The sequence below is a fragment of the Heterodontus francisci genome, chromosome 7, assembly GCF_036365525.1.
Source record: "Heterodontus francisci isolate sHetFra1 chromosome 7, sHetFra1.hap1, whole genome shotgun sequence".
NCBI classification, from domain to species: Eukaryota; Metazoa; Chordata; class Chondrichthyes; order Heterodontiformes; family Heterodontidae; genus Heterodontus; species Heterodontus francisci.
The window spans coordinates 123,232,912-123,248,930 of NC_090377.1; the positions used below are offsets into that span (position 1 = coordinate 123,232,912).

General features: G+C 42.2%; 1 protein-coding gene across 5 annotated transcripts in view; it reads left to right on the top strand.

Moving 5' to 3' along the window:
* LOC137372300 (partitioning defective 3 homolog B-like) overlaps positions 1-16,019 on the top strand; it is a 1,025,472-nt gene that overhangs the window by 368,674 nt on the left and 640,779 nt on the right. For all 5 annotated transcript variants that reach the window (XR_010975414.1, XM_068036099.1, XM_068036101.1 and 2 more), the window contains exons 5-6: positions 6,107-6,186; positions 12,384-12,470. Coding sequence is in view for 4 of the 5 variants with exons in the window: in XM_068036099.1 (XP_067892200.1) it covers positions 6,107-6,186; positions 12,384-12,470 (167 nt within the window). In the remaining variant the exon portion in view is untranslated. The remainder of the gene's footprint in view (positions 1-6,106; positions 6,187-12,383; positions 12,471-16,019) is intronic.

Below are 16,019 nucleotides of genomic sequence, written 5' to 3' on the forward strand. Positions count from 1 at the left end.
TTGTTACAGTTATTTTAAGCTTGTGCAGATCAGCAACAAAGTGAAAAACGGAAGATAGGTTAACTGATGATCAGGTTGGGTCGGGAGCAGGAAAAAATGGAAGGACTTGGGCTGGGCCGGGTCGGGCTCGGGTCGGATGTGGTTCTGTCGGGATCAGGTCGGGTTTCGTTTGCAGATCCGAGCAGGCCTTTATCGGGAAGAACATTTCTGCTGTTCTTCGAATGGAGATGTGGAATCTTTTACATCCACTTGAGAGGGCTGAAACCCTCATCTATGCCTTTGATACCTCCGGACTCAACTATTCCAATGCTTTGCCGTTCTCTATGCTCTGTAACTTAACCCTATCTAAAACTCTGTTGCCCCTATACTATTCCACATCCAAGTCCCCTGTAACGTTACGTCAGGTAGCAAGCCTCTATCCCCCAGTACCCTAAAATGTAATATTTTCATCTTTGCTTAAACCCCTGTAAGGCCTCAAATCCATATCTTTTGTAACCTCTGTTAGGCCTGAACGCACCCCCCCGCTCTCCCCCCCTCCCCCCACCCTTCGTCCCCAAACTCTCTCTTCCTCCAACTCTGTCTTCTTGTGCATCTCCCCTGACCCCTTTGCAGGACCAGTGTCTTGCCTTCTGCTGCCAAGGCCTCATTCTCTAGAATTCATTTTTTTTCTTTCCTAGTTTCTCTTTGTCTCTGTCTCTCTGTTACTCTCTCTCTCTCTGCTCTTTCCTTTTCTCCATCTTTCTGTCTTTCAATCTCTCTTTTTTTTCCCTCCACCTCTCTCTCCCGTTGGAGAGACTCAGTCAAAGGACTGTACTGTAACTCACTGCCTGTCTGTTGTTCTGCTTATAATTATGATGGGGAAGTGAAATGCGGAGACGGTGGAAGATTGGCCCCAGCTCAAGTATTTCAAGGCCAGGAGGTGATGTCCCTGTGAGCATTCTATTTAACCAACAGCTGGATTATACAAGGCCAAACAGATCGGCTGTCTGTCCTTTGGGTAGGTTGTTGCTGATGATCAGTGAATTCCCCCTCTTCCCCCAAGGAGTAATTAGAACTGTTTTAGAGCACATCAATACACTTTTTAATGAAGTACTTTCTGTTATTCTAACACTACGATGTTTATACTGGCTAGCAGTCTGGAATGCAAACAGAAAGGTGTTAGAATTTCTTCTGCACTGCCAATTTTAGCTGAAGTCATTATAAAGGAGTCCAGTGGCTCATCATTGGCTGGTAGTAATATTCAAGTATCTTACAATCTGTTATGTAGTGAGGGAAGTTTCCTGTAGTTTATTGCTTTAGAGAAACAAATTGGTAATAAAATGTGTCTAAAATGTCTGCAATTCTGCATCAGCATCAAGTAAATGTTAGTCTACTCACCTCTGTTCAGGTCAACTGAAGCATCCCACTCATAGTATCCTATGTAGAATTGCCAATACTGGAGATTATTAAACCTGCATATGTGTTTACTTGCAAGTGAACACTGGAGCCTGTTTTTGTTCTGAATATGCAATGTTGAGTTACAAGTGAGCCAAAGGTTTCCATCCCCTTTAACAGAATTTACAGGGGCTACGTGCTTTGTAGACTTGTTGCTTTACATCCTCCTGCTACTCCCTACGCTCAAGAAATGCACTGATTGGGACCCGTTTTCCTGATGCCTATACAATCAGTGTGGGTATTACTAGAACTGTACATGTTCAAAATAAATTATTAGCTCAAAAGAAATCTCTCCCAGATGTAGTCATGGTAGGACTGAGAACAGAACATCCCTATTCTGTACAACATTTCCAGGAAAGAATGGGCATCACAAACGGTCTGAAGTGCCAATTTGGAATGGAGACTCAGACATTGGCAGTTGTGACTTTTGGCACTTGCTTGTGCACATGTATTACATTTGCATTAAAAGAACATCTTTGGCCAACCTGTTGTCTCTTACTGGTGTTGCCATTTCTGATAATCCTGATGTCCTTTTTTTCTGCAAGAGAAGCTGTGTCCACCATTGGCTTTGGTCTGTCTTGGTAGGAACATGTTACAAATGGTGACAATATTACCCAATATTTTAAGCATGGCCTGGCAGCCTCCCATGGTCAGTATTTTTAACAAAGTGCCTTTGAAGCACTTTTGGCATAGGTTTTTCAAGACAATAATATTCCTTTTGCCTGAAGTTTACTAGCTGCTGTCTACTAACTTTAGTTTTCTACAGTCTGTCAAAGGCCATCAACTTCAGTTGTCTGCTGTGAGATGCACTGTTTCCTAATTGATGACTTTATTTGTCACCATAAGGATTAGTTAAGAAGCAAAGTAAAAAGAAACACCATTATTATGTTGCATCTCCCTGCACAGCTGTTAATGGTTTCACCCACCTGTTTTTGTCTTAATATTGACCTGACCTACATTCGCTCCCAGTTAAGGAATGCCTTGATTTTAAAATTCTCATCCCTGTTTTCATATCTCTCTGTGCCCTCGCCCGTCCCTATCTCTGTAACCTCCTCCAGCCTTGCCATCCTCTGAGATATCTCTGTGCTTCTAATTCTGGCCTCTTGCTCATTACCGAATTTAATCGCTCCACTATTGACGACTGTGCCTTTAGCTGCAAGAGGCCCCCCCCCCCCCCCCCCAAAACATCGCCGTGCCTCACTACCTCTCTCTCCTCCTCTAAGATGCTCCTCAAAACCTGCCTTTTTGATGAATCTTTTGGCCATCTGCCCTAATATCTCCTTAAGTGGCTCGGTGTCAAATTATGTTGTATAAAGCTCCTGTGCAACTTGTGTTTTACTACGTTAAAGGCACGATATAAATGGAAGCTGTTTTGCTGTTGTTGACCAGCTCCCAGGTTCGATTATGTTCCCTTTTGCTTGCATCCTACGGAATTCTAAGCATGAGGTTGTGTGCAGAATAGTTTCATGAAAGAAGACTTGTATTTATTTAGCGCCATTCATGAACATGGAATTCCAAAGCGCTTTACAGCCAATTAATTACTTTTGGAAGTGTAATGTCATACTCACGAGAAGTGCAGCGATGGAAATACAAAATAAACTGAAGAGTTATTTTTTTTTAAAAAAAACAATTTGAAAAGACTGGTCCGCTTACCTTCAACAAGATGGAGGACAAAGTCACATGACACTTTCTCCTGCACTGAGATACGCATTCATTTCTGTTAGAACTGAAACTCATTTGCCTGTCTACGTTGAAATTAAACAGCTCATCACACATGGATGTGACCTATCCACAAAATGAACTAAAACAAAGGCACTCACAGAGGCCACCTCTTCAGTTACAATCACCACATTAAAGTGTGAATATCCCTCATCTTATCAAAATGGGCTGAAATCAGAAGCTGTTGTGCAGTCCCTCCGGAACCAAAAACCTGAAGTCACTTGGGTGAAACTAACACTTTGAGTTTACCTTTAAAGGTAACCTTTTTGGAGAAAAAGGAAGTCATTAGTCATCAAGTCATCAGAACATCAGTCTGAGATCTCCAGCTACAGAGTGAACATTGAAAGCCAGCTCAAATTCCAGCACAAGGCTGAGAGAGAGAGATCTATTCCAGTTAAGACCAACCAACTGCAGCAGAGAAATAAGAGAGTGCCTTTTGAACAACTCCTCCACCTGTGAAAATTGAACTAAAATACCAATACTCTGTTCAAACTCAAGTGTTGACTGCCAGGAGACTTCAGAAACCCAGCAAGAGCAAGACAACCAGCAAACAAATCTGCAACTTCAAAAACTTCCCTTCCAAGAGGATCCCACAGGTTTTTCCTGAAAACAGCAGACTTTTGCTCCTTGAACTCTTAACACCTCTTACCTTTACCTTCGATCTATCTTTTCTTGAGTGTGTATGTGAGAGTGAATGCGTGCGTGGGCAGTGTTGTGATTATTTAGGGTGATTATTGTTCAATAAATATTTAATCTTCTGTTTTGAACTCGAGAAAATCTGTCACTGTCTGTTTATTTGGCCAACAAAACACAGGAGCTGAAATACTAGCTTCAACAAAAACATGATCTGTGGTCAGTTGGGAGGTGATCAGCAGAAACTAGCCATGCCATTTCCTGTCCATAAGAGTAGTCACTATCTAATGTAGGAAAAACAGCAGCCAAATTGTGCACAACAAGGTCTCACCAACTGCAATGAGATAATGACCAGATAATCTGTGTTAGTGATGTTTATTAAGGGATAAATAATTGTCAGGAAACCAGGGAGACGCCCCTGTCCCCCACCACCTTTTCCTTCTAAATGCTGCTATGGGATCTTTTACGTCTATTTGAGAGAGCAGACGGGACCTTGGATTAACGACTCATCCAAAAGGCAACACCTCCGACATTGTAGCACTCCCGTCAGCACTGCACTAATGTGTCAACTTCGATTTCGTGCTTAAGTCTCGAGTGGGGCTTGAACCTACGACTTTCTGATTCAGAGATGAGAGTGCTGCCAATTGAGCCATGGCTGGCGTTCATTTCCTCAAACTGGCGCCCCATCCACCAGGAACGTGACTCAGATTTCATATGCGATCAGACTAAGCAGATCATATTCAGCACTGTGGCATATTAATATAAAATCCAAATAATTGCAGATCTGTATTGGCTCACTGTCTGGTTGTTTATTTTCCAAAAACATTATAATGCTTTGATAGAGATGGAATTTCAGCTCCTTGACTTGGGAATTGCATTTGATCAAAGACAACAATTACTGCAAAAGCTGATATCCTCATGAAACCTCATCCCTACCTGTCACTAGCAACATTAATATTCCACAGCGGTCCTATCTATCCATTGATGGCTGTATTTGACTGCCTATGATGAGGATAGCCTATAGTGTGCCAGATTCCCCACACTCTGGCATTGTAAAGATGTGACCAGGCTGCAAGTTCTTCTATACCCAGATCACAATACTCCTCCAACTGTAGCCTCTTGCCTTCAGCTGCCTTGATCTGAAGCTCTGGAATTCCCTCCCTAAACCTCTTCACCTCTGTATCTCTCACTCACTTCCTTTAAGATGCTCCTTAAAACCTGCCTCTTGAAGAAAGTTTTTGGTCACCTGTCCTATTATCTCCTTATGTGACTCAGTGTCAAATGTAATTTGATAATCACTCCTCTGAAAAGCCTTGGAACATTTTACCATGTTAAAGGTGCTATATAAATGCAAATTGTCATGCCAAAGCTTAAATGCAGTTACCTGGTTGACTGGAGCTTCTTTAGGGCTTGCCTTTGGGAAAGTTGTTCCCTTTTGGTACCTTGCATGAAGTGTTCTAAGGCTTTTTATACTTACCTCAACTAGTACAATCGATTTCATGAGATGCATCCTTAGTGCGCAGTTTGTCTGCACAGGTGTTACACCATCTAATACATACAAAAGCCTTTCCACTAATTAGATTGATAGTGATGTGTAAAATCCCTTGCTCTGAAGCACAGTATTTGCGAAGGGGACAAAAGGGGCCGTCGAGGTTCATGAACAAATACTATTTGTAAGCTTTTCTTGAACTTGTTTTCAAAATCAGTGAATTTACATTCCTCAGTAAGGTGGACATTTTTCCTTGCTGTCAGTTATATGTAGATTGTGTGATAGCTTGCCTTGTTGAAATAGGCAGTCCAAATTGGCTTTATGTTCTGGCCCATGCACTTGAGGCTAGTCATTACATGAAATTCAAAGCTTACTGTACCAAAGACACAGTGAGATAAGCCTAATTACATTTTCAGATTCTATTTTATGTCAATGGTTTTGTGAAGACTTCTTAATGAAAGGCAAAATAAATATTGTAAAACGTTTTATTAATAGTTTGCAATTTGGAAGTGCTACCTATTGATTTGCCTAATACTAAAAATGAAATCAGTGAAATTATTGGCCTCTGTTAACTAATCCTGCCATTAAAACACTTGCCTGAGAGTCTAAGACGCCTGTTTATATATTTGATTAAATTCAGCAGTTAGTTTTACATTTACTCTCCAAAAGGTCGAACATAGAAATGTATTTCAAAACAGAACCACAGTGAATCATACATGCCAACCTAGAGAACCGGCAAAAGCTGACCAAAATTGACTAGCTTGACACATAGACCCCAACGATCTCCTGATGTAATTCTTTTATAACCATTTGTGTCTCCTAATCTTACAGGGAGCAAACTGGACACCTACAGACGATGTAAGAACAGTCCACTCAGGGCTGACGGACAAGCATTCAAAATGCGCTTGCGGGTATGGTGAATCAATTGGTGTCGGAGAGTTAAACTTGGTGACTGGTTCTCTCTGTGGAAGTAAAGATACCCATATATCCTTTCTTCTTTTGTTGTGTGAAGTGTGATTTTCTTTTTCTTTGTGCTGTCTAGTCCTCTTGCCATTCATTATCTTAGCTCTCTGAAGGGATGTAGCTACATTAGCTGTTCCAAAATTTATAAAATTTCTATCTGAACCAACAGGTATATGGATCACCCCGGGCAAGACTCCCTCTTGTCCTGTAGTTGGGGCAGATGGGAGGGGAAACCTTGTCTCCCCACCTACCACTCAGTGGCAAACTATATTGGTAGATCAGTACTCTACACTGTTGAGGGTTGCATGTTTAATCATTCTCATGTCTTCTCCAATGTCTTCTACTATCCCATTTTTTTTTGTAATGTTCCATTGGATAACACATTGATGCAGAGTTTCATAAAACAGGACTTTATTAAAAACACTCTGCTGATATTTTGAAGCAAATTTTCATGAGCCAGTCATTTCGTGTTGATAGTGTGACACCATGCAGTGCTGGGCATGAGTTCTCAAATTCAGTTCCTCGACATTAGAGGAGGGCAATGGGGGAGATAAAAATGAAGTAGAGATGACATGCTTCACCATAGCAAAGTAAGAAATTCGAAAGATGGGCCTCCCACTTCTGTTTCATTCCTCTCTCTTTATGTCTTTCTCCCTTTCTTTCTGGCTCTTTCCTTCTCTCCCTTTGTCTCTGTCTGTCCTTATGTCTCTCTGCCCCCGTGCCCCTCTCTGCCCCCGTGCCCCTCTTGAAACAGCCAGCTCCAGAGAGGCAATGACAAAAATCTAAAGAATGGTGTGGCCAGAAAATGCTGAACAAAAATGAGGCTATCGATACATTTTATTTTCATCACTAAGTGATCACAGTGTTGAGGAATTGCAACCCTAGCATTCAAGAACACCCTGGTTTGGAGACTGATATTTTACTGACCTTTTCCTCCCTGCCCCACCCCATCATAGCCTTGAAAATGGCATCTTTTTATCTCATGGGGAAGTGCTGAAACGCTCCTTATCTTTCTATTTTCTTGTGAGGGAAAGAAACTGATAAAATTACTTGTGACTTACATTTCCTGTTAACAAGTGAGCTATCAGTTGCTTCTCCATCCAGAGACCTTGTGCGTTTGTTTTTCTGCCTCTGACTGTTCTTGCTCATAAATCCTTCTGATTTGTTTTTTCTGTTCCCACTCTGCCACTGTGATGTGCCTGGGAGGCAGTGAAAGTTTATGCAAAGTTTTTTTTTAGTTAATTACCCATCCCATTTTCTTTTCCTGCATTGTTAAAAGTATCTCTTTCTGGATGAACCAGACTATTTTGGGGAAGTTAGAAAGTGGAGAGAGAAGAGTAGGGAAAATAAAAGACATAACATAAGAAATAGGAGCAGGAGTAGGCCATTCGGCCCCTCAAGCCTGCCCCGCCATTCAATAAGATCATGGCTGATCTGACCCAGATCTCAACTGGTCTTTCCTGCCAGCTCCTCATAGTTTGGCAACAACAACTTGCAATTATATAGCACTTTTAACATTGTAAAACATCCCAAGGTGCTGCACAAGACCGTTTTTTTTTTTAGAGATACAGCGCTGAAACAGGCCCTTCGGCCCACCAAGTCTGTGCTGACCAACAACCACCCATTTATACTAACCCTACAGTAATCCCATATTCCCTACCACCTACCTACACTAGGGGCAATTTACAACAGCCAATTTACCTATCACCTGCAAGTCTTTGGCTGTGGGAGGAAACTGGAGCACCCGGCTGAAAACCCACGCGGTCACAGGGAGAACTTGCAAACTCCACACAGGCAGTACCCAGAATCGAACCCGGGACCCTGGAGCTGTGAGGCTGCGGTGCTAACCACTGCGCCACTGTGCCACCCCAACCCGTTGTCAAATAAAATTTAACACCAAGCCATATGAGGAGATTTTAGGAAAAGTGACCAAAAGATGTGTGTTTTAAGAAGTGTCTTAAAGGAGGTGAGAGAGCTAGGAAAGTGGAAAGCTTTAGGGAAGGAATTCCAGAGCTTTGGGCCTAGACGATTGAAGGCACGACTGCCAATGGTGGAGAGATAGAGGGTTTATGTGTCCAGCTTTGTTTTCTTGTCTGAAAGAGAGCAGCACAAGTTTTGTTCCTCTCCTTGGCATGTCTCCTTGCTCTGTGGTAGAGAGCTTACTGCCACTTGGCCTACCTCTTGTCTGACTCCAACTTGAATGAAGTCAGTAAGCTGATCCAGATGCTGCCTCCTTCCAAAAAGGACGGTCAGTCGGAATGTTACTGACATGTCTTGAGATGTGACCAAAGCGTGGGCACCATTCTCTCTTTGGGTGGCAGTGGTGTTTCAGGAATTTCTGGCTTGTGTGCTAAAATTTCTTAACGCAAACAGGAGAAATTTCTATTTTGTGGAGGAGGAAGGAAGGAATTAAAAATAGTAAGAAATTTTACCTATTTTGATTTCGAAAATGCCTGCTGTGGGTGTCTCAAGTCATCCATTACATTGGGCAAAACTTTTATCCCCGTGAAATTTATTTGTACGTGAGAATTTGAATTGAAACCAGAAATTCTTCACAGTAACAGCCAACTGAGATCCACCACAATGTCTAAAATAGCCAGGTAGAACAATCTTAACGCATTTACATTATCCAACTCTGCAGAATAATGTGGAGACATCACATGGCTGTGTGTATTTATTAGAATTATAGATACAGCAGAGAAGGAGACCATTCAGCCGGCTCTTTGAAAGCTATCAATTCGTTCCACTTCCCTGCACCTTCCCAATAGCCCTGTGAATGTTTCCTTTTCAAGTACATATCCAATTCCCATTTGAAAGTTACTATTGAATCTGCTTCCACCTCCCTTTCCAGCAATGCATTCCATATCGTCCTAACTCTGTGCATAAAGAAAAATTCTCCTCACCTCCCCTCAGGATCATTTGCATGTTGTATGAGAAGCTCATATTTACTTGTACCAGATGTTAAATGACACAAAACATTTGCATGCTTTTGTCTGCAGTTATGAAAGCAGCAAAAGCCATTAATTATTGGGAAGATTAACTCTTTGTTGTGCATGCAATAAGATTCTTACTTGAAAATGAAACCAGAAATTACCTTCATCGGTCTAGGGCTGGGGAGGGGAAATGATTGAGCAGAGTTCTTGCTCCAGGTTGTTAAATCAGTAAGTTTGCAGTCAAGTGTGGGTACGTGTGAACATTGGGTGAGGTCCATAATCAGGCTTGACCATGATGACCCGGATTGTCGAAAAGCTCATTGGCATTCACCGTCTAGGCTTGTACATAAAGGTGTCAGCCGTGGCTCAGTGGTAACACTCTTGCCTCTGAGTCAGAAAGTCCCACTGCAGAGCCTTGAGCACATGGCACAAGTCAGGAGTGTGATGGAATACTCCCCACTTGCCTGGATGAGTGCAATTCCAACAACACTCAAGAAGCTCGATGGAATCCGGGAAGAAGCTGCTCCCTTGATTGGCACCCCATCAACCACCATAAACATTTAATCCCTCCAACACCATGATCCAACATGCTGCAGTGTGTACTATCTACAAGATGCACTGCAGCAACCCACCAAGGCTCCTTCGAGAGTGCATTCTAACCCCCGCCCCCGCCCCCCCCCCCCCCACCTACTTCTACCACCTAGAAGGACAAGAACAGCAGGCACATGGGAACACCACCGCGTGCAAGTTCCCCTTCAAGTCACACACCAACCTGACTTGAAAATATATCGCCATTCCTTCACTGCTGCTGGGACAAAATCCTGAACTCCCTTCCTAACAGCACTGTGGGTGTACCTACACCACACAGACTGTAGCAGTTCAAGAAGGCCATTACCTTCTCGAGGGTAATTAGGAGTGGGCAATAAATACTGATCTTGCCAGCAAAACTCATATCCCATGAATAAGTTTTTAAAAAATCCAGGCTGATGCTCCAGCGCCATATAGGGGTATTATAATGGATTATAGACACAGACAATGAAGAATCAAGTCTCTTGTATAGAATGTTATTGATAGGGAAGATGGCTAAATAGATTTTTTCTTCCTCCAGTTTTTTTTTTTAACCCTGATCTCTTCACCTCTGAAGGTGAAAACTCCTTTCCAGGGTCTGATTTCATGGGACACTTGACCCCCTCTGGTATCTTTGGTCATTCATGCATGGCAGTAGACTATAAACATCTATCTCAGTCCATCTGCTGCTGGAGCCCTCAGTCATGCCTTCGTTACCTCCAGACTCAAGTATTCCAATATTCTCCTGGATCATCACCACCTTCTCAACAGCAGTTAGGGACGACAGCAAATGCTGGCCTTGCCAGCGATGCTCACATCCAACGAACAGATATTTTAAAAAGCTCCCATCTTCTACCCTTCATAAACTTGAGTTCATCCAAAACTTTGTTGCCTGTATTCTAACTCAAAGTCCCATTCACCAATCACTGCTGTGCTACTGACCATTGCCTCAAAATTAAAATTCTCATCCTCGTGTTCAAATCCTTCTGTGGCCACGTCCGTGACTATCTCTCTAACCTCCTCCAGTCTCTGAGAACTCTGCATTTCTACAATTCTGGCCTCTTGAGCGGCCCTGGTTTTAATCACTACCATTGTCGGCTGTACCTTCAGCTGCCTAGGCCCCAGCTCTGGATTTCCCTCCCTAAACCTTTCTGCCTCTGCCTCCTTTTAGAAGCTGCTTTAAACCTACCTCTCTCATCCAGCATTTGGTCACCTGTCCTAACATCTTATATGGCTTGGTGTCAAATATTGTCCGATAGCGCCTTGGGATTTACTAAGTTAGAGGCACTGTTTAAATGCAAGTTATTGTTTTAAGCATAGGAATGCTATTTGGTCAAAATCAGGCCCAACTCTGTTCTCACCTGACGTGCACGCACACAGGCATTTCCAGCAGGATGCCAAGCTGAAGTGAAAACCATAGCTTGTTCACTCGCTGGTGCAAAGGCACTATTTTTAGCATCTCAACGCTACTTGGGCTGAGCAGCTAATTCAGCACAGACCTGCGATAGAGGCTGAGTCCTTACAGCTGTTTAGATTTTAAAAATAAGTAAAGGGTACAAAACTCTTCATTCTACATTTCTTTTCCACCCCTTGATTTCCTGTTTCCCCTACTCCCTGCCCAATGATTCTGAGATGCTTTTCTAGGACAGAATGAATCCATTGTAATTTTCCTGGCCTTTAGGCATATCAGGTAGTGGATTTATCTATTGAGTCATCCTCCGAGGTGCCCAATTCCAAAACATCTCTTGCAGTGATGTAAATGCACTGGGAATGTTCCCAAATGATTGGCTGGATCAAAGTGCTATTCGTGCAGCACTACACCATGAAGAGCAGAAGATCCAACTATTCTTTCTCTAGTCTATCGTGCTACCCCCAGGTAGTACATAAAGAGGGCTATAGAGGGGCCAAATTGACCAGCGTTTCCATTCCTAAATCCCATCCTATAATTCTTAGCGGAACACGTGTGCCAGTGTGTGTGAATATCTAACTGAAGACAGAATCGGGCATAGCTGCGATGCCCTCCACAGTTGAAAACTCGTCAACAGTCAATCTACACTGAAAAAGTAAATTTTCCAGTGTAGGCGATTTTCACCCCACCACAACCCCCTAAATCAGCAGCTTTCCTTCCAGAGGAGGTGAAGGACTTCCAACATTCTAGATATTGTATCATTTCCATCTATTGAAGCATACTTTATCTTTTACAGTGAGTCATCGTGTTTTTGGCTGTTAATATTAACAGTTATGTAGTTAACCTGATCTTACACCACCCCCCTCCCCTTGCTTTCATGCACTCACTCTCAGTTTGAGCACTGGAGTTCTATCACGGTGCTGCATTATAAGGAGACTTTATTCCCTTGTTTCAGCAATCATGTTTTTGAGTGCTTTGACTGAAGACCAAGTAGTATTGATTGTACCCATTTATGCTGCAGGAAGAACAGCAGTGTTGTGCCTTTGTTCTGTTTATTTGCATTTGACTTATTTGAATCTTTATTTTTAAAATATCCTTAAGGCCCTAACAGATGCATTATAATCCAGTCACCCTACACTATTTACTTATTTGGGAGAATGGGTTAAAAAGCTGTGGTTTTGTAGAGTCCCAGCTGTTGTTGTGTGTAACCTCATCCATCTTGTCTTTTTTTTGGCAGTGATTTGACAAAGAAGGTGGAGTTTTCTGGAGACAGTGGCCCCCTGGGAATCCATGTAGTACCCTTTAACTCTACGCTGAGTGGAAGGTAAAGTATCCAAAAGTGCATCTGTACTTAAAACTACAGAGAGATTGTGGCTCTTGGGATCAGGTTCCATATGGTGCCTCGGATATACTACTCCCAACATAAGTCCTACTCCAGCTGAGCACTGGTTCAATAAAGTGGGCTTGGCTGCAGGCCTTATTGACAAAGCATTGTTTTTCTGTCAATATGTATGTTTACAGAATGTTACAGGTTTGTAGTCCATAACAATTTGCCTCAAGTGGGATTGTTGTTGAGCCAATTACCTGTGGAGGCCAGTGAGTGAAATTCGCCTCATTCTGCCTAAAGTTATTAGAGTTTTTCTCCTAGGTCCATCATTATTTCCTCATTGCGGGAGAATATCTCAATTTAACATTTCTTTTAAATCTCAGGGACGAAAGACTGCATAGGCTGAGACGTTTTTCTCTGGAAAAGAGAAACCTGAAGGTTAACTTAATAGAGGTCTTTCAAATTATGAAGAGATTTGATAGGGGAGACATAAAGAAGATGTTTCCACATGTGGGAGAGTCCAAAACTAGGGACCATAATTATAAGATAGTCACTAATACTTCCATAAGGAATTCATGAGAAACCTCTTTACCCAGAGAGTGGTGAGAATGTCAAGTTTGCTCCCACATGGAGTAGATGAGGCGAATAGCATGGATGCATTTAAAGAGAATCTAGATATGTATGAGGGAGAAAGGGATAGGAGGATAAGCTGACGGGGTTAGATGAAAATGGGTGAGAGGATGCTCGTGTGGAGCATAAACACCGATGCAGGCAGTTAGGTCGAATGGCCTGATTGTGCTTTAAATTCTATGTAATTCCATGTAAGTGCAACAAGTTAATTTTTCTTCTGGGAAATAAGCCAGCAAATCCCATGAATGGGGTTATCATGCATGACTGTATTTTAAATGTGTGTCGTGTCATCATGCCGCATGACTTGCTCCTTTCTGTACCGTTTCTAGTTTTCTTGTGCCACCCACCACAGGCTGTTAATCTTCTTTCATCATCGTGGTTTGCTTTTTTATCTGTTCCACAAGTTGTGAAGAAACAATCCCGTAAACAGTCCAATCGTAGAATCTTATAACACAGAAGGAGGCAATTTGGCCCATTGTGTCAGAGGCAATTCTTTGAAAGAGCTATCCTATTTCAGTACATCCCCCTGTTCTTACCCCATAACCCTGCAAACTTCTCCCCTACAGGTATTCATTTTAAAAGTTACTATTGAATCTGCTTCCACCACTCTTTCAGCAGTAACATTCCAGATCATCATAACTCGCTGCGTGAAAATAATAATACTGCTACTTTTTATTGTAAGGATTTCAGAAGTTAATTTTTTTGTTTGGGAATTGTGGATTCTATCGAATTTATGTGGATAGTCAACTCTAAATTTTTTCTAAACTGCGTGGCGAACCTTTTCTGTTAAAACCAAGACTGGTGATACCTGTTGCCAGTTGCCTCAGCCAGAACACTACACCGTACAAATTACTGTATATGATGGTGATGCCTTAGTAAATGTGTTGAACTAATTTAGCATTTGAACAAGCTAGCTGTACTGCATTGCATGGTGGGAGGGAATACTTGGTCTGGCAGCTATCAAGAGAGCGGCAAAAATTCCCAACCGCAGCTTAGGAATATAAGATCAAGAGGAGGCCATTCAACTCCTTGAGCCTGTTCTGCCATTCAGTTAGATCCTGGCTGATCTGTATATTACTCCATTTGCCTTGGTTACATATCCTTTGATAAACTTAGCGAACAAATATCTAACAATCTCAGTCTTGGCATTTTCAGTTGAGAGCCCCAGTACATGGAGTAGTTGTGGTGATGCCTTTAAGGGGAAGCTAGATAATGACATGAAAGAGAAAGTAATGAAAGATTGTGCTGATAGGGTGAGATGAAGTAAGCTGGGAGGAGGCTCGTGTGGTTCATAAACACTGAGATTGACCAGTTGGGCCGAATGGCCTGTTTCTGTGGTGTACATTCTATGTAATCCACAGGTTTTTGGGGAGCATATACCAGATTTCCACTTTGTGTGTAGAAGGACTTAAAAGTACTAATGATGTTGTTGGTAAAGAAGCTAAGGACATTGAAAAGACAATTGTACTCTGCAGGGTTACTGGCAAAGATACAAAATCAGAGCTTTTTTAAGGGAGCAAGCTCACTTAAGCAGATCCCAAAGGGCATTTGTGCACGTGACATTAAGATAAGCAGAGCTTCTTCCATACCTTATCAACAGATGGCAAGTACCATGGCTTCAGGTTTATTTTTATTTATTTAGAGATACAGCACTGAAACAGGCCCTTCAGCCCACCGAGTCTGTGCCGACCATCCACCATCCATTTTATACTAATCCCATATTCCTACAACATCCCACAGTGGCAAGGTGAGGGCCTGGGTGTTGGGTGGGATGCTGCCCTCGGAGATGATGACACACCTTGCAACATGTTGCGTTCCTCTTTGCTGCTGTGCTGGGGCAACATGTGTTGTCGTCTTTCCCCGTGCCTCGTTGCCCACCAGCTCCTGGATCTCTCACGCCGGCTACTCCAGGACCCCAGAACAGCTCTTTTTAAATTTCTTGGCTACACGGTACATAGTGAACAAATCACATTGAAATCAACTCACAATAAGCGATGGGGACTGTATGTCCAAAGATGCCCAGCTTGCTAGTCTTCCCAAAATAAAGCTGGCATCAATGGAAGGCATTAAAACGGAAAACTTTCAGAGGTGTGTGTGTGCCAGTGGTTCACTACAGTGTGACTGTTCACCATTTTGAGACCCTTGCTTGTAAACAAGAAATTCCATGAATAAGGAGTTAGTCTTATTTCCTTTGCTCCACCATTCACAGCTGTGCCGTCAGCTGCCTAGCCCCTAAGCTCGGGAAATCCCTCCCAAAATATCTCCACCTCACTACCTGTCTCTCGTCCTTTAAAACGGCCCTTAAAATCTATACCTTTCACCTTTCCTAATACCTCCTTATGTGGTCAGTATCAAATTTTGTCTGATAATGCACCTGTGAAGTGCGTTGGAATGTTTTAAAATGTTGAAAGCGCTATATAAATGCAGTGCTAGAGGAAATTTTCTGCTCCGTTGAATTTGTGGATATGGGCAGTCATGGCTTAAGAAAACCACAGAAGTTAAAGCTTTGGACTATGGGGAATTTTGGGTGCTCACCACTACGCTTATTGCTTATTAATGGGAGTAAAAGTTGAAAACTTTAATAGTTTGTCAACTACATATTTCTAATGTGCTTTTCTAAGTCCCTGGAGTATATATATAATGTTTTAAACATGATAAGATTTCTGCCCTTTGGCTTTACATCTACCATACATCGACTGTAAAGGTTTAACATTAAATTCCTTGGAGAGAAAGAGGGTAAAGTAGAGAAGCACTAAGGGATCAGTAATAGACCAGAATGAACAGATGATCAATAATAATCACAGGAGTTCATCTATAAATGACTGAATTTGAAAAACTGCTGTTGCTACAGCACTGGATTACTTTATTATTTATTTTATATTTGCAACTTTTACAAATTGCCAGGGAAACGTAGGC